The 27,642-nt window shown below is 43.3% G+C and overlaps 1 protein-coding gene across 4 annotated transcripts in view; it reads right to left on the reverse strand.

The window, feature by feature from the left end:
* The window catches only part of fmnl2a (formin-like 2a), a 136,844-nt gene that overhangs the window by 42,852 nt on the left and 66,350 nt on the right, over window positions 1-27,642 (reverse strand). For all 4 annotated transcript variants that reach the window (XM_060929975.1, XM_060929976.1, XM_060929978.1 and 1 more), the window contains exons 2-4: window positions 14,425-14,508; window positions 6,790-6,870; window positions 1,819-1,895 (exon numbers count right to left, since the gene is read on the reverse strand). In XM_060929975.1, coding sequence (XP_060785958.1) covers window positions 1,819-1,895; window positions 6,790-6,870; window positions 14,425-14,508 — 242 coding nt within the window. The remainder of the gene's footprint in view (window positions 1-1,818; window positions 1,896-6,789; window positions 6,871-14,424; window positions 14,509-27,642) is intronic.

Consider the following 27,642-nt stretch of genomic DNA (forward strand, 5'->3'; position numbering starts at 1 on the left):
GACAAACATAAAAGAAAAAGGAGCGAGATGCAGAAAACTGTATTTACTAGTTTACTGTAATTATGATCTGGCAGCTATTTACACCAGATCCAGTGTAAATAGCTGCCGGAGCGCGCTCCGGCCGGCCGCGAGCTAGCGCGCTCCGGAACCTCGGACGTTGGCTCCGGCAGCTATTTACACTGGATCCGCTGTAAATAGCTGCCAGATCATAATTACAGTAAACTAGAATGGAATGTTAACAGCAATGTAATGCCTTTTCTGGCTAATTTTATTCGTCTTACCTCCAACAAAGTGGTCACTACACAAGTGTTGGTATGCCGCTATCCATCTTCTCCGTCGGTCAGCATCTACCGGGATCCGATAAAATGATAACCCTTGCCTTGTTTGTTGATGGTTACTACATCCAGGTGCACAACAATATAGTGGGGCATGATGGAAGTCTTGCTGAAAATAAACACTTTCTTTGCTGCCGTTCCTCAATGTTGGCTGGGGTAAACTACTGGTAGTACATGTCCAAAATGGCGGCCGCGTTTGTCATGACGTCACGTGAAAAGGGTCCATAGGGGTGTTCACACGGCACATATTTGCATCGATGCTGCACCGATGTATTTTGTTGCGATATATCTTACACCGGTGTAAATTTTGTGGAGCATTCGCACGTCACAACCCTGCTTACTAGAGAGAAGCGTGTTAGCACCGGTGCAGTCCCACTTGCGTTCACACGGCAGTTTTTGCGACCGTGCTATACGATAGTAATGCGGAAATGAAATATGCGCATGCGTGAAAATGTACTTCCTTTTCCCGGTTGTCATGGCATCACCAAGCGCCGGGAAAACAACGTGGATGAAGACACCAGTGTTGCCAGATACTGCTGACGTTTTCCAGCCCAAAATATGTTCAAATCCGCCAAAATGCACTTAAAACCACCCAATCTGGCAACACTGGAAGACGCGCAGTTCTGTTGTTGTTGATATTCGCCATTTTGGAAGCGCAAAATACCAGGATGCAAATTATGCAATGCCCGTATGTAATCAGCTCTCCACACGCGTAGCGAGTCTACCCCTGTACCGTTCAGACGTTCCATTTTATATCGGTGCTGCCCCGCAAACTAGCATTTACTCCGGAGTAAATTTCTTAAACCCCCTCCCGAGCAGGGTTAGATTTGCACCGGTTTAAGCAGCTTTCAGGGGCTACACCGGTATAACTTTGTACCGTGTGAACGCTCTACCGGGGCAGGCCCGGTGCTACACCGGAGTAAAAGTTGCCGTGTGAACACCCCTTTTTAGGAGGAACATTACTGACAGTATTGCCTTTGCATCATTATTAGCATGTAGGAGAATATTGTTGGGCTGGAAATCTCCATATGCCCCCAAAACATCTCTGTGGCTCAAGGACCTAATGCTATTCATACATTTGGAGAAAATTAAGTATAACATGAGAGGATCACCAGAAAAATTTGAGTCTGTATGGGGCCCCATGACTGCTTACATTGCTAAACTAAAGACACTACAGGACAACTGTAGCAATCACCTTATTGTGAACATTCTGTAAGAAGCTACCTACAGGGTTGTTGTTCCATGGTAACACCGACTCACTCATTATATTAAGAAGGAAGGACGATGTATGATGTTATGATGTTGTTTATTTTTGCTCTGATGTTTGTTTACAGTATAAATGTAATAGAGTGTATGTAAGACTGGGGGGGATGGGAAAATGATATGACGGATACTGTACTTTAATATGCCTGTCATGCAATAAAAATATAAATTTAAAAAATATGTATATATATATAAAGCACACACAAGCTTGATCACTCACCCGATGTGATTAGTCCTTAAAGAAATTTCTAGTTCTCTCAGCACCTGAGTGGATTCTTGAACTCTCCGGCGGAATTTCTGCGTACAGCATAAAAAAAAGGTGGGGGGGGGAATGCATGAATGGAAACAAGGGAATGTAAGAAAGCAAACTTCTCTGCAGCCTTCCTTTGGGTTGCTGAATCGGCAACGAGAACAGATCAGAACAATGATCTCAGTTTGTCTAAGGTAAAGAAAAAACATGCAGTGATGTGAAAGATATACTGTATATCATAACGCAGATGTGCGGTGATAAAACAAGTCTATCAGTGCATTCAGAAACAACTCTCTGATCAAAATTTATTTATTCACCCATCTGGTAACAAAAAACACTGCTGACTAGTGCTAATTAGTGAACACTTGGATGGACGAGGAGTCCTGCTGGTTGGTGTTTCGGTTCAGAGGTGACTCTTATGCCTTGAGCAATCATATCATCTCATTAAAGTGGGAGCTCAATTCATGTGTGAGCCTCTGTGTGCTGAAGCTAAACTGTGGACCCATTCTTATCCCGCGTGCTGTTTCCAAGGTTACAGCCCCTGTGTGTGCGAGCCCCGTGACCCAGTCTCGTGTCAGGTGAAATGCATGTGAACAAACCGCCCGATGCAGCACAGCAGACAGGGGAAGGTAGACTAGCCTTCATCTACACACAAAACGCTCAACCAAAGCCATATGCGCACACACACAACACACACACACGACAGCCTTGGGCAGATGTGCTGATACAAATGGAGTAGGGCCTGGAAACTGACAAACCAGGCATGAATAATCAATCACTGATTCATCAGAAGTCAAATATCGGCATCGAAAATACTTCAGTAGGTGAGAGAGCCGTCTTCAACGACAAGAGAGTAGTGAATGTAATTAAAAAAAAAAAGCAACAGAAAGAGACAAAGACATTGTGAATAATAAAAAGAAAGGAAAAGACAAACACCTAGGGGTAGAGAGTGATATTATAGAAGCAAAACAAAAGAACACAGGCTGAGAAAAAAAAATTAAGCATGTGCTTCATGACCGCTCCTTGTGTGTGTGGCTCACACACATGTGGAGAGGAACTCTGGGCTGTTCCAGAGGTATACGTGCGCGTGTGTGTGTGTGTGTGTGTGTCCCCACATACACTACTGTTCAAAAGTTTGGGGTCACTCTGAAATGTCCTTATTTTTGAAAGAAAAGCACTGTTCTTTTCAATGAAGATCACTTTAAACTAATCAGAAATCCACTCTATACATTGCTAATGTGGTAAATGACTATTCTAGCTGCAAATGTCTGGTTTTTGGTGCAATATCTCCATAGGTGTATAGAGGCCCATTTCCAGCAACTCTCACTCCAGTGTTCTAATGGTACAATGTGTTTGCTCATTGCCTCAGAAGGCTAATGGATGATTAGAAAACCCTTGTACAATCATGTTAGCACAGCTGAAAACAGTTGAGCTCTTTAGAGAAGCTATAAACTGACCTTCCTTTGAGCAGATTGAGTTTCTGGAGCATCACATTTGTGGGGTCGATTAAATGCTCAAAATGGCCAGAAAAATTAGCCTAGTAAACTAGACCCACCCGCCTAGCGGCCAAAAATATTTTTGCCTAGCGAATGGGTCTAGCCTCGCACCATATAAACAAAAACACCCCGGGCATCAAATCGTGCCCGCCAATCACAACGCAAGGTTTTTGTTTGGATTCTTTGGGTGGGCTTTTGCAGGAGTGACGACAAAGCTGCGCGACGCCGGAGAAAGCGCAGCAGGAAAGATGGCTACGGGCTAGTGAACAGCGCGCGTTTGACTCCGCTTTGGAATCAGTTTTAGAAGAATTAGACTTGGAGTTTTCGTTGAAACATGAGCAGGAAGAGGCTCTCCGCTCATTCCTTTTCAAGAAGGACGTTTTTGCTGTTTTGCCGACCGGCTATGGCAAAAGTCTGATCTACCAGCTGGCTCCGCTCGTAGCCAAAAGGATGGGGCTAGTTTGTGCAGTACGAAGAATTAATAAACAGCTTTGAAACATTACTTTTTGATTGTTTCTTATTTTCCCGTTATTTTAAATTTAAGGGAAATTATTTCACCAAACACCACTAAATAAAAACTCTCAAAAACAGTTTAAGCAAAACCCTTGAAAAACACTTGGAAAAAAATGTGTATGTGGTACAGACTCCAAACTTGTGGTCATTATCTCCAAACTTCTTAATATCTAGAACCTGTTTATTAATTAATACGCATTTTGAAAAATTATTTATTTCAAGGCCTCCCCCACTGCTTTCTGTCGCTCTGACTATGTCACAGTCACTGCTGCGCTGATTGGTCAGAGCGTTGGCCTATACGCACAGAGACAGTTTGAAAGACAGCGGTTTGTTCCTCCTACCCGCTTCGGAAATGTCTACGGATCGAGGCCAGACTAAATATTCACATTTAGTCTGGCTTGCCAGGCTACAGAAAAATGTCTTGACTATATTTTCTATTCATTTTACAACTTATGGTGGTGTGACTTTTCATGGAAAACACAAAATTCTCTGGGTGACCCCAAACTTTTGAACGGTAGTGTATCTGTTGGAAAAACCTTTAAATGCTAGCCTGTTATATCGGTACACAGAGACACGACTGAGTTTGTTTATGGAACTATTTTACCCAAAGGAGGCCTTGTATTTTTAGCTAGGGGTTTTTGGTGGCATATTGGGCAAATTTATTAATTTACTGAGTCCAAGTAACTGACCGAGGGTCTTATTTTGGTTCAGGATTGTCACAGTGCAGGCCCATTGGACTCATACCATCGACTATATTTTGACTTAGAATTCTAAGACAGTGTAATACATGACATCGTATGATACAGTTACATGTATATTTAAAATGGATCTACCCCTTTAAGCTTGTAAATGTGTGTGGATTACAGACTCCTCACTAAGCATTTCCAGCTGTGTGAGAAAGTGAGAGAGAGAGAGAGAGAGAGAGAGAGAGAGAGAGAGAGTGAAAGGAAGGGGTGGGGTGGGGTGGGGGTGTTCTCCCAGAGGGGTCATCCTTGAAACTGGAAAGAAATCTATGGCTCAGACATTCTTCAGGACCTTATGCAATTGCCGTCTTCCTGCTGCTAGCTGATTGGCTGAGAAGGGTGTGTGGAATGCGTCCTATGTAAAAACAGGAGAAGGTCCGCTGCAGCTCTCCAAGCTCACCACCACACAAAGTAGCAATTGTTTAGCTGTAAAAAAAATGGGGCGAGCCAGGATGTAAAACCATAACACTCTCTCTCTCTCCTTCTTTTCACTGTCTGCCTCTCACCTCCCTTTTGTCTCTCCCACTTCTGTCCCTAAGAGTGTTACTTACTGAGCCCCCCCACGTTCTCTCGCCACTATTTTCTCTCCGTTTTTCTTTTCCAGTTACATTTGCTTCCAGCTCTTTTTCGCTCCTCCTCTTTCACTCTTGTTTTCACTGTGCTTGCTGTTTCTTTCTCCCTCGTGCTCTTGCTGCTGTTCTCAGGAAGGGCAGGGAGATCAGAGTGCGCAATACCCAAGAGGGCGGGGGGGAAGGGGGGCTTGTGTATGATGGCTGGGTGTTTTCTCACAGCCTCACATGTAGTACCGCCTGATTTTAATGACCCTCCCACACTCAGAGAGAAAAATAAACTCCATGCTCTTTTTTTTTTTTTTTCCAGAATGAAAGTATTTTCACCTTACCGTGACAGAGGCAGAAGGCAGATCATATCACGGTAAACAGAGGGACTGTGTTGTGGATAAACACTTGTGCTAACATTTGTGGTCATAACAGTGTTAAAGTGCCATTCCACCATTGGATGTATTTTTTTGGCATAAAATACAATATATTTTATGACAACATGACTAGACAGAGAAATCTTTTAGCTTCAAAATGATATATCAAACATACTTTTTTGATAATGACAAGTATATTAATTTTGCGACCAAAGTCACCTACCCTTTTAATTTCTGCACGGTAGTGAAACGTGATGTCATCGGCAGGTTCCCCTTCTTGTGTGACGTGGCACAGATTATCAGCAATGGCGAATAGAACGCGATTGTCAGCTTCGGAAAAGAAGCGAAGGAAAATAGCAAGTGATGCCCAAAGGAGACGGTCGATGGTGAATATCGGCACAGCAATCGACAAGTGGAAATCGCGTTCTATCCGCCATTGCTGATAATCTGTGCCACGTCACACGTGACGTGGTACACAAGAAGGGGAACCTGCCGATGACATCACGTTTCACTACCGCGCGGAAGTTAAAAGGGTAGGTGACTTTGGTCGCAAAATTAATATACTTGTCGTTGTCAAAAAATGATGTTTGATATATCATTTTGAAGCTAAAAGATTTCTCTGTCTAGTCATGTTGTCATAGAATATATTGTATTTTATGCCAAAAAAATACATCCAATGGTGGAATGGCACTTTAAGTGTTAACAGCTCTGCTGTTTTTAACTCTCTCATTCCTCTGCTCAGTGTGAATGTATGCCGGAAACACACTTTTGATTTACCACTGATCTCATAAATTACAATTCGCTGTGGTTGTTTCTCTAAACACTTGCTATGGGAACACCTGCACAGCTTTCCATGCCTCATCCTATCACCTTTCTTATGTCCTTGAGCTTCATTCATTCATCATTCTCTTGTCTATCATCCATCATCGCTCCTGTCAGTTCCTTCATTAAAACATTACCTTGTACTGGTAAAACCTAGAAACTCCTTAAAGGAGAGAACGTTCCACACGGTATACACTCTCTGCATCAGACATGAACAGTTATCCAGAACTAGACAATAAAATACTCACTGTAGAGAAAACACCATTCACTGTTCCATACACAGCACAAAGCTTGTGGAGCGACTAAAAAACCTGGAGCCACTCTGGGGTCTGAATTTTGACTTTTTTTTTCTTTTCTTTTTTTTTTAACGAAACAGCAGCAATGTTCCGTGTGTAAGACATGAAATTCTTCAAAAGTGTAAATCAGAACTGACCTTCCTGGTGACTGCTGGGTCCAGATAACTCTTCAACTTCTGGATATATGTGTGAGGAGGGTTTTTCACTTGAAATCGTTCCTGATAGAGAAAAAATATATTGTTATATGTAACAACTGCATCATGTCCAGTCAGGGGAAGTGCCTAACCAGTAATGCAGAACCAGTAGCATGTATTCCTGTTTATGATCAACTTGTGCTGTAGTCTTTAAGACAAGACAAGACTTTATTTATCACATGTAAGGAGTGTTCACACGGCACATATTTGCATTGATGCTGCACCGATGTATTTTGTTGCGATATATCTTACACCGGTGTAAATTTTGTGGAGCGTTCACACGTCACAACCCTGCTTACTAGAGAGAAGCGTGTTAGCACCGGTGCAACCCCACTTGCGTTCACACGGCAGTTTTTGCGACCGTGCTATACGATAGTAATAATGCGGAAATGAAATATGCGCATGCGTGAAAATGTACTTCCTTTTCCCGGTTGTCATGGCATCACCGAGCGCCGGGAAAACAACGTGGATGAAGACACCAGTGTTGCCAGATACTGCTGACGTTTTCCAGCCCAAAATATGTTCAAATCCGCCAAAATGCACTTAAAACCGCCCAATCTGGCAACACTGGAAGACACGCAGTTCTGTTGTTGTTGATATTCGCCATTTTGGAAGCTCAAAATACCAGGATGCAAATTATGCAATGCCCGTATGTAATCAGCTCTCCTCACGCGTAGCGAGTCTACCCCTGTAGCGTTCAGACGTCCCGTTTTATATCGGTGCTGCCCCGCAAACTAGCATTTACTAGCATCCGGAGTAAATTTCTTAAACCACCTCCCGAGCAGAGTTAGATTTGCACCGGTTTAAGCAGCTTTCAGGGGCTACACCGGTATAACTTTGTACTGTGTGAACGCTCTACCGGGGCAGCCCCGGTGCTACACCGGAGTAAAAGTTGCCGTGTGAACACCCCTGTACACTCAAGCCAGACTTAAAGGTCGACTGCCTTTCAGATTTTTCACATTTAGGTCATAAAAGAATTTTCCCCGACACCCAGTTCTTTTTGTTTAGTGAAACGAAAGCTACTGAATTCGAATCACAGACTTCCAATTTTATTACAGTACTTTTTTCCCCTAAAAGAACAATTAATGAATTTAGAGCCATGTGGCCCTAAATTCTCCACCATTTTTTTTTCTTGCTTCACCATGACCTCATTCAAGATACTACGTCATGCATCACGTGGTGGGCTTTCCCCGTTTGCGCAAGGCATTGTGGGATACAAATTTGAAACAGGAGAGAATAATGGCGGACCTGAGTGTGCGAATGAAACATAAAAGACTGACTACAGTAACGGAAAGTGAGAAGAAAAGACGTTATGTTGCGAAAGAAAGGAAACGCAGAGCCAAACTAATAAATATCGGCGGTCAGCGAGCACCTCGGTGTGATCAGCTGTTCGTTTAGTAACAGAACGATGTAACTGTCAGTGCACAGTCAAGGTAAACCTATAGATGGCAGTAATGCAACACTGTGGATGCCAGCTGCCGTAAAACCCAAAAGATGAAGAAAACGACGAAGACTCAGTTAAACCTGCGCATGCGCACGCGGATTTCCTCTGTCTGCTTGACTGCGCGAAGCGAGCGATTTCATGCACATTATTTGCTCGGGAATCCCTTCAAATTAAATAACTTCCCAGCCACAGAATGGCCTGTTTTTTTAAGATATTACAGAAATAAACAAATTTCAGACGTAAATAAATTTCACTGATTTTATGAAATCGAAAGGCCGTCTTGCTTTAAGCACAGTGAAATGTTTCATCTGCATTGAACCCATCTGAAGCAGTGAACACACACACACATGCGAGCAATGAGCACACACACATACCCAGAGCAATGGGCAGCTATGCTACAGCAGCCCGGGGAGGTTAGATGCCTTGCTCAAGGGCACTTCAGCCCAACCTTCAGGCCATGACTGTCCCACGTTAACCTATTCGCATGTCTTTGGACTGTGGGGGAACCCAGAGCACCCAGAGGAAACCCACGCAGACATGGGGAGAACATGCAAACTCCACACACAATGCCCCGCCTTCACTGGGCTCGAACCCAGAACCTTCTTCCTGTGAGGCGACAGTGCTAACCACTACACCGCCATGCCGCCCTCACGTAATATAATTAAAAACACTGTTTAACTGTTCGAAAACAAGGTGGCAGAGAGCGAATCACAGATCCCTGAGGTACTCAACTCATTACCTGATGTGACTTCATGGAAACACCTGTGGACTGAATCAGATCTGCTGCTGGAATTGTTTTACCTATAGCCTATAACTGACGTTTATACTGTCAATTAAAAGCACAACTTTACACTACATACAAAGGGCTAGTGATTAGTCTACCATCAAAAATGAACTAGGAAGTAAGTACAAGTCTAGATCCAGATTTCCATTTTTGATAAAGTTGTGCTTTAGGTTTATCACATACCAGCATAATACAATTATACATCATACAAAACGTTTTTATAACACATCTGGTGTGGCGTTTTTGTTGATAGAATATTCAAATAAGTTTAAAGGTCCCATGGCATGGTGGTTTGTTGATGCTTTAAACGGGCTTGTGGAGGCTTCCGGATGTTATATCCGCAGCCTTTCTCGAAATGAACCCTCGGCACGTAAATATAGCCTCCTGGGAGAAAGCCCCATTTCAGCGCTTTTCCCAGTGCGTCGTTTTGCTAATGAGAAGCAGGAGGCGGGGAAGGGTAGAGGGTGGGGGCGGGCCATGGGGGGAGGGGGAGGGGCTTGACCAAGCTGCGCACACACATACTCGCTGCTATCAGCGCCTGTAGCCACGCTGCTAAGACAAAACCCCGTTCTCCCTCGGACTCCTTTCGTAAACTCAACGTGACACAGAGAACAGAGAGTGAGAGTGTTCGGAGTGGTAGTTTACGAACGTATAATACCCTACGCTTGAACACGCACTCCATAACCAAAGAGGATAGAAGCAGCAACTACAGCAACATAGCGCTTATCCAACAGAAGACATGCATTGCGGAGCAATAGTCAAACATAAGCTCATAAGTTACAGTCAATTTCCAGACTAAACTCCTGCATGCTCTTTAGTTTTGTAGCGCAGATTACCTGGCTAACTGCAGGAAGCGGTTAGCTGCACAGCTAATATAGCCATTGCTAGGCTAACGCACCGATTTTAAAACACGGCAAAACGACTTAACAGTTATACACTTACTTGTTCGGTGTTTGTTGCTGATGCAGCAGGGATGCTTGGTACGGACCCAGGCTTCAGTGACAGCTGATGTGCAAAACCTGCCCTGTACTGTCCCAAGTTGTGGAAACATTCCTCAGGAAAATGCTTCCGACAAACATACACCGTCTTAGGTAGACTCGACGGCGTATTATTGAAGTAAATAAAATTAAGCCACTGAGTCTTCAGGGGCTCTCCCGTCGGCAGTAAAAACAGACTCTTTTCTGTGTTGTCACATCCATGTACAGCGCAATTTCCATGTTTCGCTCGCTTAGGTGATGCCATGTTGTTGTGTCCTCTATGGTCTCCTCACTACAACTGGGCGGGGCAATCCATACAGTGGGTGGGAATCCAGAGGGGGGGTGTGGGGATCATCTCCCTTGCTGACGTAGTAAAGGGAAGAGCTTATCAACGCGCCGTTTTGACGCGCCATTCTCAAATGTTGGGCATAGTTTGGTTTACACATTATGACATTTCTAGCCACTGGGGTGACTTAAGAAGGTCAGAGGAACTCATTTTAACATTAAAAAACCTCAGAAAGTGAAAATTTCATGCCATGGGACCTTTAAAAGCCTGATGAAAAGACTTATCATTCTGCCTTAATCTTCTTTTCTCTTCTTCAGGATGATGCAGCTCCCAGTGTTAACTGCGCCATGTGGTGTTTGCTTTTCTTTAGTTTCTTTGTTACTGGCCTGTCATGCATCAGTGTTATTACTACACTAATCCTGATGGACTGTTCCAGGAAATCAGAAAAATAATACAAATCTGAATTCCCTCATCAACAGCACAGCCATTCAACAGGATCATTTGGGTGGTCGTATGAAGGTTTAACTGAATTCAGATATTTTGTTATGGATTGTTTGATGTTTTAATTCTAAATATAGTAAATTCTACAATGACTTTATTAAACTGCATGCATTGTGGAAACAAAAGTTGCGTTTGCCAGTTAATAAAAAAAAAAAGTTTTGAGTTTTAAAAGTATTTAAATTTCTTCCTCTTGTGAGAATTTGAATTCTGATCTTTAAAAAAGCCATTCTTTTTGTTTGGCCTTGGTGGTAAAGACACTCCACAGATAATGCTGCTGTTCTGTACACAATAACGGGAAAAGGAACAGGTCCCAGGAAAATTCCCCAAACATGTTTATCCAAAACAAATCAACAGATATCTATCCAAAACAAGCAATATATAGAGAGGATATTACATGCTTGTGTGAAAATATGAAGTTCATCTTCGAGTGGTGAATGGATATATTATGAGTGAGCAAAGTGAACAAGTGATATATTTTTCAACACGTGAAGATAAACTTCATATCTTCGTATCACTGTGTAATGTTCTTTATATTACATAGACACACACACACATCACACATCACATTATCTCTAGCCGCTTTATCCTTCTACAGGGTCGCAGGCAAGCTGGAGCCTATCCCAGCTGACTACGGGCGAAGGGCGGGGTACACCCTGGACAAGTCGCCAGGTCATCACAGGGCTGACACATAGACACAGACAACCATTCACACTCACATTCACACCTACGGTCAATTTAGAGTCACCAGTTAACCTAACCTGCATGTCTTTGGACTGTGGGGGAAACCGGAGCACCCGGAGGAAACCCACGCGGACACGGGGAGAACATGCAAACTCCACACAGAAAGGCCCTCGCCGGCCCCGGGGCTCGAACCCAGGACCTTCTTGCTGTGAGGCGACAGCGCTAACCACTACACCACCGTGCCGCCCTTACATAGACACATCCACAAAAAAAAAAAAAAAAAAGATTGTGCAAGTTAATCAAAAGTGTTTCATTTTGAACCGGTTCACCATTTTGGCAACGCACGTCCAGTCAAGGGGAAAACACTGGGAGTGACGTCATCGGGAATTATTATACTGTACGTACGGGCCACTTTTTCCATGGAATAAAAACGTGTTCTATTCCCTTCTAGCAGGTTTATTGATAGCATGCAATATTGTTATCATATCGCTTATCCTCCGTGTATTACGCCACTCTACCCAAAGGAGAACGAGCGTGCAATATTGTTATAAATATTGCACGGTGTCAAGACAACACGACGTCACACATCGGAGACGTAAAATTTCCACGCTAGCTAGCGACAGTGACAATCTGTAAACAAATATGGCTGCCAGGTTTGCTTTGTTAAAAACTGAAGATTTTGAGAGAATTTTGGCTGCTGGGTCGCTCCGTCGTATGTAGCTGTCGATGTAAATTATGCAGGGAAAATAATAATAATAATATTCGGCTTGGACGGCACGGTGGTGTAGTGGTTAGCGCTGTCGCCTCACAGCAAGAAGGTCCGGGTTCGAGCCCTGTGGCCGGCGAGGGCCTTTCTGTGCGGAGTTTGCATGTTCTCCCCGTGTCCGCGTGGGTTTTCTCCGGGTGCTCCGGTTTCCCCCACAGTCCAAAGACATGCAGGTTAGGTTAACTGGTGACTCTAAATTGACCGTAGGTGTGAATGAGAGTGTGAATGGTTGTCTGTGTCTATGTGTCAGCCCTGTGATGACCTGGCGACTTGTCCAGGGTGTACCCCGCCTTTCGCCCGTAGTCAGCTGGGATAGGCTCCAGCTTGCCTGCGACCCTGTAGAACAGGATAAAGCGGCTACAGATAATGAGATGAGATGAGAATATTCGGCTTGACTGCGCTAGCATATGCCTTCGCTAACACTACACCGGCTGGAAGGTAACTGGACTGCCACACTAACAGCACCGAGGCACGGGTAAGCTCGCATTGGCCTTCACTAAAGCTACACTGGCTGGAAGGTAACTGGACTGCCACACTAACAGCACCGAGGCATGGGTAAGCTTGCATTGGCCTTCGCTAACACTACACCGGCTGGAAGGTAACTGGACTGCTGCACTAACAGCACCGAGGCACGGGTAAGCTTGCATTGGCCTTCACTAAAGCTACACTGGCTGGAAGGTAACTGGACTGCCACACTAACAGCACCGAGGCATGGGTAAGCTTGCACTGGCCTTCGCTAACACTACACTGGCTGGAAGGTAACTGGACTGCCACACTAACAGCACCGAGGCACGGGTAAGCTTGCATTGGCCTTCACTAAAGCGACACTGGCCGGAAGGTAACTGGACTGCCACACTAACAGCACCGAGGCACGGGTAAGCTTGCACTGGCCTTCATTAAAGCTACACTGGCTGGAAGGTAACTGGACTGCCACACTAACAGCACCGAGGCATGGGTAAGCTTGCATTGGCCTTCGCTAACACTACACCGGCTGGAAGGTAACTGGACTGCTGCACTAACAGCACCAAGGCATGGGTAAGCTTGCATTGGCCTTCACTAAAAATACACTGGCCGGAAGGTAACTGGACTGCCACACTAACAGCACCGAGGCACGGGTAAGCTCGCATTGGCCTTCACTAAAGCTACACTGGCTGGAAGGTAACTGGACTGCCACACTAACAGCATCGAGGCACGGATAAGCTCGCATTGGCCTTCACTAATGCTACAGCGGCTGGAAAGTAACTGGACTGCTGTGCTAACTGCTGATATGAAGAGTGTGTATGTATAATAATAACAATAATAATAATAATAATAATAATATTGTCTGACTTTTTTGTATCAGATATATTCCATTCAGTCTTCGACGAGTTCAATATCATGCTAGCTGAATGGAATATATCTGAAAGCCCACTCAAAGCCAGCCAATATTATTTAAATATGTCACGGTTTTAGTTCTCCGTGTCCTGGATTTAGCTCATATGAAAAATACGAGTGGCATATTTCCCAGTAACACACTTATGTCCATATAATATAATCCTGACATCTATCCATGTGATTGACTAAGAGCAAAACATGCAATGCAGTGCTAAATAGCTACAAACTGTATTCAACAAGTATAAGCTAGTTGTTGGAAGGACATCTGAAAGCACAGCAGAAGCCAGAACTGTTTAGCTGATGTACAGTAAGAAGAGCAGAGGATCAAGCACAGGTCCCTGAGGCACACCACAGTATGTGACCTGATGCGACTTGATGTAGATGTAGATATTGTGCATGAAATAAGACTTCGGGAAATGTTCCTACTTCACTAATACTCTCTGCCAAGCAACCTATCCATATTGAACAGAGTGAGGCTACATGACATCAGTACTCATTCATGCAAATGTCAATAACAGGCCTGAAATAACCAGAAGCGGCCTGGTGATTTGGGAGAGAAAAGCAGGAGAAAATGTGTGTGGCTTTGTCTGGAGGCCTCTGGCCAAGGTTAAACAGTGGCTTAGTGGAGCATAAATTTAGAAGGATTTATAAGTGCTGCTGTAGCTGTGCACTTTATACACAACAAGAGCTGTGTTTAGTCTGTACTTACAAATCAGGTGGAACAGAAAGAGGGGAGTATTAGAAACATGAACTCAAACTGCTCACCTGATCACAGATCAGCTCCCACTTCTTCTCGTTGTCATACTGCCGCAGTAACCGGGCTTTGTCTGGAGGCAAATTCATAGAATTCTGAGAACACACACAAAAACGAGGAATGAAATAACAGAACAAAACAATACAATATAATAGTGAAGGATTATGAACAGAGAAATGTGTGCAGAATTTCAGAATATTAAGAGCCTTTATAATTTGTAAAACCGGAACTAATGTAAGTCATCACAGAGTTTCACTGCTTTATGAAGAAGTTGTAGAGTAACACAGCGTAAAGTAGACATGTAGGGTCAAATATTTGTGCTACTGGAATTAATAATTAAATAATGACTCTGTGCTCACGCTAGCGAGTGAAAGAGTTTCTCAAGTACATACAAATAATGTTGTAAAGAAACAAATGCAAATGATTGGCTCGAGCGAAATCCTTGAACCAATCCTACAGCAATGCTGTTTGTTAACTTCGGACACCTCCGCTCTCGAAACTTTAGTTCCTACCACCATTTAACCGCCATTCAACCACATTTACCGTTCAAAAGTGGAAGAAAAAACAAACAGTCTCATATTTTCCAGGGATTAACTACAATATAAAGTCAATTTTAAACATGCAGAACCCAGTGCCAACACAATGGGAGTGCCTCTACCGCCAACAAGTCCAGTGCTTCCTGTTACTAATTTGTGCCCTTAACATAGCCTTAAAATATACTTCAAACAGAAAGGAAACTACTGCGGGGGGAAACTATTTCAGATATTTGCCGTTGCTATGACCTCGATCCTGATGGGATCCAATTCTAATTCTAATCAGTTCAACTGCTGGCCACAATGAAAAATTCATTTAGTATAAATACGAAGGTGATTATAGAAAACTGTGCAGTGATTGGTCAAGAAATTCAGACTATTTCTCGATAATCACCTTGAGCAACTCAGTAAAATGGCAGCCAATCGCTTCGTAACTGTAAAATTATGAAAGAAAATGCTGTTCCTAAAAGCACTAAAGATGCTACAAAGCTTGGTCTCAAACTATTCAAAGGTAAGGGGAACTGTGATTTATTTTATCTATTTCAAAACAAAAATATTTTATGTGAGTTGGCATAGATAAGTGACACAAGGCTGCACCGCACTGTTAAGAGAAGAAGAAGCCTTTATTTATCACACGTACACTCAAGCACAGTGAAATTCCTCTTCTGCATTTAACCCATCTGAAGCAGTGAACACACACCTGCACACACACTGAGCAATGAGCACATACACATACTCAGAGCAGTGGGCAGCTATGCTACAGCACCCGGGGAGCAGTTGGGGGATTGGTGCCTTGCTCAAGGGCACTTCATGGCTGCCCCACGTTAACCTAACCACATGTCTTTGAACTGTGGGGGAAACCGGAGCACCTGGAGGAAACCCACGCAGACATGGGGAGAACATGCAAACTCCACACAGAAAGGCCCCCGTCAACTGTTGGGCTTGAACCCAGAACCTTCTTGCTGTGAGGCGACAGTGCTAACCACTACACCACCATGCCGCCCATGGTGCAACATTTGGGTTTGAGCCCAGTGGCGGACGAAGGCATTTCTATGTGGAGCTTGCATGTTCTCCCCGTGTCTGCATGGGTTTCCTCCGGGTGCCCCGGTTTCCCCCACAGTCCAAAGACATGCAGGTTAGGTTAACTGTTGGCTCTAAATTGACCGTAGGTGTGAATGTGCGTGTGAATGGTTGTTTGTCTCTATGTCTCAGCCCTGCGATGATCTGGTGACTTGTCCAGGGTGTACCCTGTCTCTCGCCCATAGCCAGCTGGGATAGGCTCCAGCTTGTCTGCGACCCTGTACAGGATAAGCGGCTAGAGATAACTGATGGATGGATAGATGACTTCTGGTGCATTCTCAGCTAATAAATTACTAACCATCCATCCATCCATCCATCCATTTTCTTCCGCTTATCTGAAGTCAAATTGCAGTGGCAGCAGGCTAAGCAGGGTATTCCAGGCATCCCTCTCCCAGCAACACTTGCCAGTTCCTTCTGGGGGATCCCAAGGTGCTCCCAAGCCAGATAAGATATATAATCTCTCCAGCGTGTTCTGGGTCTACCCTGAGGTCTCCTCTCAGTTGGACGAGCCCACAAAACCTCTAAAGGAAGGCGTCCAGGAGGCATCCTAATCAGATGCCCGAATCACCTCAGCTGACTCCTTTTGACATGAAGGAGCAGCGGCTCGACTCCGAGATCCCTCTGGATGTCTGAGCCCAGCCACCCAACGGAGAAAGCTCATTTCAGCCGCTTGTATCCGTGATCTCATCCTTTCGGTCACTACCCAAAGCTCATGACCATAGGTGAGGGTTGAAACGTAAATTGACTGGTAAATCAAAAGCTTTGCCTTCCGGCTCAACTCCCTCTTCACCACGACGGACTGGTACAACACCTGTATTACTGCTGACGCCGCCCCAATCTGCCTGTCCATCTCACGCTCCATCTCACCATCACTCGTGAACAAGACCCCATGATACTTGAACTCCTTCATTTAGGGCAGCAGCTCACTGCCAACCCAGATTACTAACCATTTCCCTGTAAAATACTTGCAAAACATGTATGAAGTTTCCCTCCAGATGTATGTATGGCTTTCTCGGTTACCCTCTGCAGTATGCTGCCTGGTTCTGTAACGTAACTACATGGTGTAACATAACTACATACACTACAGCATGGTCATGTGGTCTGGCTCAGCCACTCAGACTACGAGAATCAATCGACAAACATGGCGTCGCTTCTGGTCATATTTGACCTGAATCGAAGACAATTTCATGGTGAAATAATTGGATTTGCAACAAATTATGGGCGTTGGATATGATATAAATTGCTTGAACATTGAAAGGCAAGGGTTTTTTTTCTGGGATTGAGTAGCCGGCGCAGACCGTCTGTGTAGGCAGAGAAAACCCGTGGACATCTCCGTTCTCAGCGAAACAGAATAATACACTTACCATTTTTTACAATGCTTCTTATACACAATGCTTACATTTATTTATTTTTACATATGCTACCTCAAAACATACACTCAAACTTTCCGCACATTATCAGTGACTGGTACTGGTTGGCAATGTACTGTCTGTTTGTGCTAGTTGTCTTTTTTGCTCTGTCCTTGTTGTTTGCACTTTATGTTGTGTGTAGTTTATAGTCTGCAATGTTTGCACTCGCTGCACTCTTGCACTTTATGTTGTGTGTAGTTTATAGTCTGCAATGTTTGCACTCGCTGCACTCTTGCACTTTATGTTGTTATTTGTAGATTTATAGTCCTGTGATGTTTAATGTCGCGCCATGGTCCTGGAGAAACGTTGTTTCACTTTAACTCTGTACCGTACCAACTGTATATGGTTGAAATCAGAGGTTCTCAACCTTTTCTGCTTTGAGACCCACCTATTCATACTTGTAACGAGTCGGGGCCCATTTAAAAAAAAGATCCCCAATTATTTTGGCTCATCTATTCTATTAGAATCTAATAATCTATTGTAAAGTGTATTAATGGGATGCAACATCACTCCCTGTTACAGATGGGAGCCCAGGAATTAAAAATACAATAAAAACAAACTGTTTTTAATACAGCCTCCTATTTTCCGTTTCAAAAAACATTAAATTCCGTCTCAGAGAATGGCTAATTCCGTTTCAATTCCGTTTCAGACAATTTGTTTCAGTTATATGCTCAAATGACAACTAAATTGGCATTTTTAGATTTTCAACATATAAATACATAATTCAGAATCAGAATTCTTAAGTACATGTAATAAACGCATGAAATGTTATGTTTCAGGTAACTGGTGTTGGGAGGCATCTGCATGTTTGTTGTCCTTGTGCATCTCTCCCTGTAATCCTGCTTTACTGGCCTGCTGTAGTACAACTTCATATAAACCTTTAAACTTTCTGTACACAGTCTAATATCTTAATGCACCTTAGAATCAACACTACATTTCACTTCACTGAAAATGTGTTTCTTTCATTTATTTAAGACTGTAGTTAATTAGTGCTGTTAACTTGATTGTTGACTGGCTCCTGCTATTTTCTTTAAAACTTTATATTGTATATTAATACTTTTATGGTTATCCTTACTCTTTATACATGTACATTTAAATAAAACAATCTCAGTTATTATTTTATCCATGTTTTTCAAACTTTTATTTGTTGTTATGCTTACAATGTTTTCAGTGCAACGACAGGTCTAACATAAAGTGTGTGTCCATTTAATATATACTTTAAATGATTCAAATTATTTAACAGTTAACTCTGTTATTAGTTTAATTTACATTTTGCCTGTAAATTATTAATTTAATAATGTACAAGTCTTCAAACTCTTTATATAGAAAATCATCCTTCGGAACATAACTTCTTATTTAAGAACATAAACCATTAAATCATGAAAATAAAATCAGTTGCTATTATATAATGTTAAACTGAAAAGCCTTGGTGCAAACTACTAATGGAAATCTGACTGTTCAAAATCTGCCTTCAAGATCACCATTATAATACGGCATTAGGAGTTCCTTTGTGCTTGAAAATATTCCGTGGCCACGCGTTAATAACGCGTGGGAACGAGATCCTATTCTGTGGCCACGACTTGTTTAATGCATGGGAACGAGATGATTATTAGGTGGCCACGAATTAATAACGCGTGGCCACGAGAAGTGTTAGTCATTTCATCACTGAGACTGTTGACTTTCTGGCATCAGTAGCTTCGGCCGCAAATATGGACAAGTTTGATCTGATTTCGTTTTATTTTAATCTAGGAATGAAATGATATCTTTAAATCACTTGCAGTTAGACATGGAGTAATTCTGAGCAAGAGACACTTAATTCGGCTGCTCTAAAAGCACGGGCTCAAACGTAGACAACATGCTGACCTCGGGGAAGTTATAGATTTCATCATACAGGATAAATCCTGTATTTATTGCACAATTGACAGCTGCTCAGAAACTGGACATCATCCCATCAGGCTGGAACTTGAATCATCTCGTGGCCACGCGTTATTAATTCATGGCCACCCAATAATCATCTCGTTCCCACGCATTAAGCAAGTCGTGGCCACGGAATAGGATTTCGTTCCCACGCGTTATTAACTCGTGGCCATGGAATATTTTTTTTCACCCATGTCACCAGAGGGGCTCCATAGATTCCGTTTCTGAGCACTAATTCCGTTTCTGACCCCAATTTCCGCGATTTCCGTCCGTTTTCCGCGATCGCGGAAAATCGGAGGCCCTATTTTAATTGTAGATATTGTATTTAAAACTGGGACCCAGTTTGTGCCAGAAGCCAACATAAAACCATGCATGCAGGGCATTTTCAGTCAAAAGGGATTAATGATCCAAAAGTGGAGTCTGGTCCATTAACACAAGAACTTGTTGCCATATTTGTGTCCAGCAAGCAAGCAAATTATTAAAACCAAGAAGTGAATATCAAAACCACTCAATGGGATAGATCCTTACACACTAACAAAGAAGGATTTTTCCTAAGAGTTGGAAAATTATCCATCGGTTTAGTTCCCCGACATCTCAAACTACCTGGTGCTGCAGACATCGTTCTACATGGACAAATGAAAACCTGGAAGAGCATGGAGGCATATAACTTTTTATATGTGGCTGGGTTAAAGATCTGGGGATCAGGACACTATAAGATAGACGGCGGTAGATGGATCTAAGTGCAGGAAGAGTGTTTATTAGCAGCCGTGATATTTGCAAAACAGAAAGCAGAGAATTTAAACAGTGTTATAAACATGGCAAGAAACAAACATGACAGTGATAATGATAATACTTCGCAAAGCCTCTGTGAAAACAACTTCTGTATCTATGTGTGCTGATTGCGCTCAAATCAGTATCAGGTGTTCCCCATAACGACTGGGTCCCAAGCATGCACACAATGTGTTCCGTGAGTGCGCGCGGCCGCTCGAGCTGCACCAGACTCAAGCGCGCAAAGGTGTGACAGTCAAGTGTTCACCTAGTATGTGACCACAACTTTTAGCTCACGTGTATATCGCCACCAAAACGCTTCATTTTCATCGATAACCCACCGCAAAGCATCGCGAGCTGTAGCGTGACCGTAGCTTAATGAGGCAGATGTGATGTTGGATGCAACCCGGCAATTGTACCCTACTCCAAGTAAAAAATGAACTTCAACTTGAAAAAATTCACGGCCCTCTAGATTAGGGATGGCGAAAACTAAAAAAAATCTTGACCGACCACCGAGCCTCATTAGCCGGTTAAAGTCTGTTAACCTATGAGTTTAACAGGGATGCAAACGGCGCGCCTTTTGGCAGATGCCGCCTTTTTCACGGCTTAATCGTGCAGATCTGATTTTTTTTGGGGGGGGGGGGCGTTGGAGTGTCTGAATAATTTCAACGGCATTTGCTTATTTAGTAATTTTAATACAGAATTTACTCTGATGAAAATTATCGAGACACTCCAACGCCCCCGCTAAAAAAAAAAAATCGGATCTGCACGATTCAGCCGTGAAAAAGTCGGCATCTGCGCCTTTACTTTGTGTGCAGAGATATGATCTGCAATAACATGCATTGTTGGCTACAGACTGAAACATGCTTTCAGAATGCACTGGCCAAGGCAGGACTAAACTCGATGTGCCTTCTAATAATAATTTAAAAAAAAAAAACAGAATAGTAATTTGTAAGCTAAAAAGCCTGTGGGCGGGACATGACTGAATGGGTGTTTCTGATTTGTCAGCTGTCGTCCTTACACCGCATGGCATGCCCCAAGTGTTTACAACACAGAATTCCAGGTTCTCCGCTCCAAAATCGGCAGCTTCAAAACGATTGATTTTTTTTTACCCGACAACCAAAAAAAAATTAACCGGTTGACGTTGATTCGGTCAACCACCGGTCAAACGGTCATCGGTTAACATCCCTACTCTAGATGGCACGTCGCGGCCCCCAGTGGTTGAGAAGACAATATAAAAGCCTTGACCTTGAAATATAAAAATCTTTGCATTTCCTGCTAATGTCACACTACCAAGTTGGCTTATTGCACTTTACCGTGCCTATTGGAGGTGTGAATGCAAACAGGAAAAAAAAAAAACTTGAAAGTATGTCGTTCTCAGAGGAGCTTCCCATTGGGTAGTTCTTCTCAATAAGTCCCCAGAACTGTTTGGTCTCAAAGCACCTTAAAAATGAGATTCTTATCTTTACAGCTCACTTCCTCCTGCTGCTCCACTGGACTACAGCGAAGCTGCAAAGGGGCGTTTACAGTGTGATAGAGGTCGTATTTACAGAGCTAACTGGAGTAATTACACAATAACAACATGAAAATATAAATATTACCATCTTTTTTTTTATCATTTTGCAGTCCCACTTTTTCCAATTTTATTTAATGGCATAGTTTTACACATTAGCTGTCCACTATAACTTTTTTCATGATAATTTACAGTGGTGCTTGGAAGTTTGTGAACCCTTTAGAATTTTCTATATTTCTGCATAAATATGACCTAAAACATCATCAGATTTTCACACAAGTCCTAAAAGTAGATCAAGAGAACCCAGTTAAACAAATGAGACAAAAATATTATACTTGGTCATTTATTTATTGAGGAAAATGAGCCAATATTACATATCTGTGAGTGGCAAAAGTATGTGAACCTCTAGGATTAGCAGTTAATTTGAAGGTGAAATTAGAGTCAGGTGTTTTCAATCAATGGGATGACAATCAGGTGTGAGTGGGCACCCTGTTTTATTTAAAGAACAGGGATCTATCAAAGTCTGATCTTCACAACACATGTTTGTGGAAGTGTATCATGGCACGAACAAAGGAGATTTCTGAGAACCTCAGAAAAAGTGTTGTTGATGCTCATCAGGCTGGAAAAGGTTACAAAACCATCTCTAAAGAGTTTGGACTCCACCAATCCACAGTCAGACAGATTGTGTACAAATGGAGGAAATTCAAGACCATCGTTACCCTCCCCAGGAGTGGTCAACCAACAAAGATCACTCCAAGAGCAAGGCGTGTAATAGTCGGCGAGGTCACAAAGCACCCCAGGGTAACTTCTAAGCAACTGAAGGCCTCTCTCACATTGGCTAATGTTAATGTTCATGAGTCCACCATCAGGAGAACACTGAACAACAGTGGTGCGCATGTCAGGGTTGCAAGGAAAAAGCCACTGCTCTCCAAAAAGAACATTGCTGCTCATCTGCAGTTTGCTAAAGATCACGTGGACAAGCCAGAAGGCTATTGGAAAAATATTTTGTGGACAGATGAGACCAAAATAGAACTTTTTGGTTTAAATGAGAAGCGTTATGTTTGGAGAAAGGAAAACACTGCATTCCAGCATAAGAACCTTATCCCATCTGTGAAACATGGTGGTGGTAGTATCATGGTTGGGGCCTGTTTTGCTGCATCTGGGCCAGGACAGCTTGCCACCATTGATGGAACAATGAATTCTGAATTATACCAGCAAATTCTAAAGGAAAATGTCAGGACATCTGTCCATGAACTGAATCTCAAGAGAAGGTGGGTCATATAGCGAGACAACGACCCTAAGCACACAAGTCGTTCTACCAAAGAATGGTTAAAGAAGAATAAAGTTAATGTTTTGGAATGGCCAAGTCAAAGTCCTGATCTTAATCCAATTGAAATGCTGTGGAAGGACCTGAAGTGAGCAGTTCATGTGAGGAAACCCACCAACATCCCAGAGTTGAAGCTGTTCTGTACAGAGGAATGGGCTAAAATTCCTCCAAGCCGGTGTGCAGGACTGATCAACGGTTACCGGAAACGTTTAGCTGCAGTTATTGCTGCACAAGGGGGTCACACCAGATACTGAAAGCAAAGGTTCACATACTTTTGCCACCCACAGATACGTAATATTGGATCATTTTCCTCAATAAATAAATTACCAAGTATAATATTTTTGTCTCATTTGTTTAACTGGGTTCTCTTTATCTACTTTTAGGACTTGTGTGAAAATCTGATGATGTTTTAGGTCATATTTATGCAAAAATATAGAAAATTCTAAAGGGTTCACAAACTTTCAAGCACCACTGTATGTAAAAAGTGTTATTATTACTGTATGCATCCTGGAAGTGCTTGGGATAAGTGCAGCTTTGTACTTCACAGTTTAAAGTCTCACATGTCTAACATCCACACAGTTCCGAACCTGAGAAAAAAAAAAAAAAATCAAGCACTCCTTCCTTTTCCGCTCTTACACAAGCCCCTTTTCCCTTCTGCCCTACTTTTAAACATCTGCACCATGGAACTCCCCAGAAATACTGCAGTCAACACCAACATACATTTGGCTCCAAATCTCCTCCTGTGCCTTTCCTTCTTTTTCATCCTCCCCTCTTTTTCAGACTTTCCCTCCCTCACGCTGCTTCTCTTCTTACCTCTGCTATACTAACTCTCGTTTCTCTTTCTACCCCACCCTTCTGAGCATGAGGTAAGACTGAAACAATTAACCATAATCAAACCATCCAACCCTGACACATCGTCACTCAATCTGGCACACACACACCAACCCCAAGAAACACGAGCTGTAAACACCGCTGTTTTAAAGTGTATGAAATCTTCTCTCTTGCCCCGCCCACTGCCCAAAGCACTTTGTAACAGTGTCTCTTTACATGGAAAAAAACAAGCATTTCTCATGTGTTTTCAGCTGTAAACCTCTACCGTTTTCCACTGCAGTGCCGGGCACGGGAGCATCAGAGAAGCGATCAGGATGTTGTCTTTTCCAGCCTCATCACCGAGACTTGGTTGGAGAAAAACGGCGCACGGCTTTTAAACATCAGTAGATGACCTTGGCTGAGCAAGGCTACACCAACAATCCGCCCGGAGCTTCATGGATATATGGCTGTGTTTCGTGTCGTACCATTTAAAAGTCTGTCATTAAATATAAATGGAAACGTTAACTAAGGCTACATCCACACGACAACGGCAACGAGATTTTATAAAAAAAAAATATCGCATCCACATGGGCAACGGATCAGTAAAATATCAGGTACATATGGCAACGCAACGCTTGCTGAAAACGATGCAATACACATGCCACACCTCTACGTGCGCTGTAAGACGGTCCCATCGGAGACACCAGAACAATAGAAGAAGTAGACGCATGCGCATAAACCCCTTCTTCTACCCGGCGTGAAGCACTCACAGGAACAAGCACACAACAACAAGAAGAAGATAGCTGCGACTACGCGAGGAAATCGTGCCTTCTGTGTGTACAAATTAGTTTTATTTAATGTGCATAGTTTTCTCATCTCATCTCACTATTTCTAGCCGCTTTATCCTTCTACAGGATCGCAGGCAAGCTGGAGTCTATCCCAGCTGACTACGGGCGAAAGGCGGGGTACACCCTGGACAAGTCGCCAGGTCATCACAGGGCTGACACATAGACACAGACAATCATTCACACTCTCATTCACACCTACGGTCAATTTAGAGTCACCAGTTAACCTAACCTGCATGTCTTTGGACTGTGGGGGAAACCGGAGCACCCGGAGGAAACCCACGCGGACACGGGGAGAACATGCAAACTCCACACAGAAAGGCCCTCGCCGGCCACGGGGCTCGAACCCGGACCTTCTTGCTGTGAGGCGACAGCGCTAACCACTACACCACCGTGCCGCCCGTGCATAACTTAATTTTCTTATTGTGTGTGAACATTTTGAAAAGCATTTTTATATAATTTATATAACTTTTTATATTGTGTGTGAACATTTTGAAAAGCAGTCTTATCCAATAAAAAAAAGAAATTCAAGAAATGGTTCAGTTACTTGTTTATTTAAAAGAAAAGCTGTATACAAAAGTGAATGCAATGCAGTGGTTCATACAAAACAGCGAGAGTGCTGCTTGTTCTAGTCATGTGGTTGTGACGTCATCGTAAACAAATCCGTTCTACTCATCCAGACGACTTCGCAACGGCGCCGTTGCCAGATTTTTCCACTCTGGAACCCGTTCTCGTTTTGGGGCACCCAAAACGCCAGTGCCGTGTGGACGCCAGGCTGAAACGATAAACAATTTTATCAGATTCACCTGAATCCGTTGCCGTGTGGACAGCCTCTAAATGGGCGCCGTGTGCTTATTAAACGCATGAACATTTTCATTTCACTCTGAAACATCTCATCTCATCTCATTATCTCTAGCCGCTTTATCCTTCTACAGGGTCGCAGGCAAGCTGGAGCCTATCCCAGCTGACTACGGGCGAAAGGCGGGGTACACCCTGGACAAGTCGCCAGGTCATCACAGGGCTGACACATAGACACAGACAACCATTCACGCTCACATTCACACCTACGGTCAATTTAGAGTCACCAGTTAACCTAACCTGCATGTCTTTGGACTGTGGGGGAAACCGGAGCACCCGGAGGAAACCCACATGGACACAGGGAGAACATGCAAACTCCGCACAGAAAGGCCCTCGCCGGCCCCGGGGCTCGAACCCGGACCTTCTTGCTGTGAGGCGACAGCGCTAACCACTACACCACCGTGCTGCCACTCTGAAACATGAAATCGTAAAAGACGCAAACGCTTCAAGCTTCAGGTACATGTTTTGTCAGAATTCTGTAAATCCACACAGGGCTCTACGTTAACTTTGAGACATGGTTGCCCATTCGGGCAACCGTTTGTAGAAATCTGGTTACCTGAACTCAGAACATGGTTGCCTAAATATTACATACTTTTTTCCTTTGAATATGCCACAAACACATATGCTTACAACACAATGTTCACTCGCATGCTCTACTAATGCCGCTTAAAAGCTTATTTTGTTGATTTTCTTATCCTTCTTTGTGTTCCCTTGGTTTCTGGGTTCAATTATATCGTGTCTAACCACTTTTTGTGTAAACCACCATGAATGTGCATTGTCATTATTATTATTCCTATCAGCATGATCAGTATCAGTTGAATGGCTGGTACGAGCTCTGGGCTCATCTGATTCAACATCCAAATTGGGATCATCTTTGGAGAGTTTGCTGGGTGGCCCAGGTTCATTCTCAGGTTTGACCAACTTCAATCCAGGAAACTCTGAACACCAGCTGGGAATAACAATTCTTTGCCTTTTCACCTCATACAGTTTCTTTGAATCCACTGATGAGCTCGATTGAGTTTCCTTTTTCTTCTCTTTCTTGTCTTTGTTTATTTTAAAACCAAATTTCTCCAAACCAGACATAATGCCAAAGTTTGTGACTTTAATGTTTATTTTATTTTTTTTATTTATTATTCAACCTTCTCAGACGCTGTCTGTATCAACAAGCATTGACACTAGCGCCCCGTGCGAGTAATGCGGTAATTAGTCATGTAGTGAAGGACATACCAATAGAACACTGAATATGCACTGGCGCGATAATTATTAGCAATGGGAAACTGCATCGCGAGCCCGCGATGTGCAAATGTGAATTCCGCTAGTTGTTGAACATCCCGTAATGATAACATGGACGCGGTCTTTCCGAGTCAAACAATCGCAAATCGTGATGGAATTTCATCATAATATGAATGAATAAACATCGTTTTTCACGCAAGTTGACATATTTGGGTAGTTGCCCGATCGGGCAAGCATTTGTGAGAGTCTGGTTGTCCGAATCTATTGAATGGTTGCCCCGGGCAATCGGGCTACTGTTAATGTCGAGCTCTGCCATAGTTGAGGTAGGGCTGTGCGATATATCGAATATACTCGATATATCTCCGAAAATTCTGTGTGAGATACATAAAATTATTATATCGTAACTATCGAGTATTTTATGGTCATCTACCGACTTGCGTTTGTTGCGTGTTTGTTGCGTTTGTTTAAAACCTTTTCTGGTGGTTTTCTCCCTGTCCCTCAGGCAGTAACGTGAGAGGCTGTCTCATCTCATTATCTGTAGCCGCTTTATCCTTCTACAGGGTCGCAGGCAAGCTGGAGCCTATCCCAGCTGACTACAGGAGAAAGGCGGGGTACACCCTGGACAAGTCGCCAGGTCATCACAGGGCTGACACATAGACACAGACAACCATTCACACTCACATTCACACCTACGCTCAATTTAGAGTCACCAGTTAACCTAACCTGCATGTCTTTGGACTGTGGGGGAAACCGGAGCACCCGGAGGAAACCCACGCGGACACGGGGAGAACATGCAAACTCCACACAGAAAGGCCCTCGCCAACCCCGGGGCTCGAACCCAAGACCTTCTTGCTGTGAGGCAACAGCGCTAACCACTACACCACCATGCCACCTTGAGAGGCTGTCTAAGGGTAAAAAAAAAACAATAACGTCACA

Source organism: Neoarius graeffei, chromosome 9 (genome assembly GCF_027579695.1).
Source record: "Neoarius graeffei isolate fNeoGra1 chromosome 9, fNeoGra1.pri, whole genome shotgun sequence".
NCBI classification, from domain to species: Eukaryota; Metazoa; Chordata; class Actinopteri; order Siluriformes; family Ariidae; genus Neoarius; species Neoarius graeffei.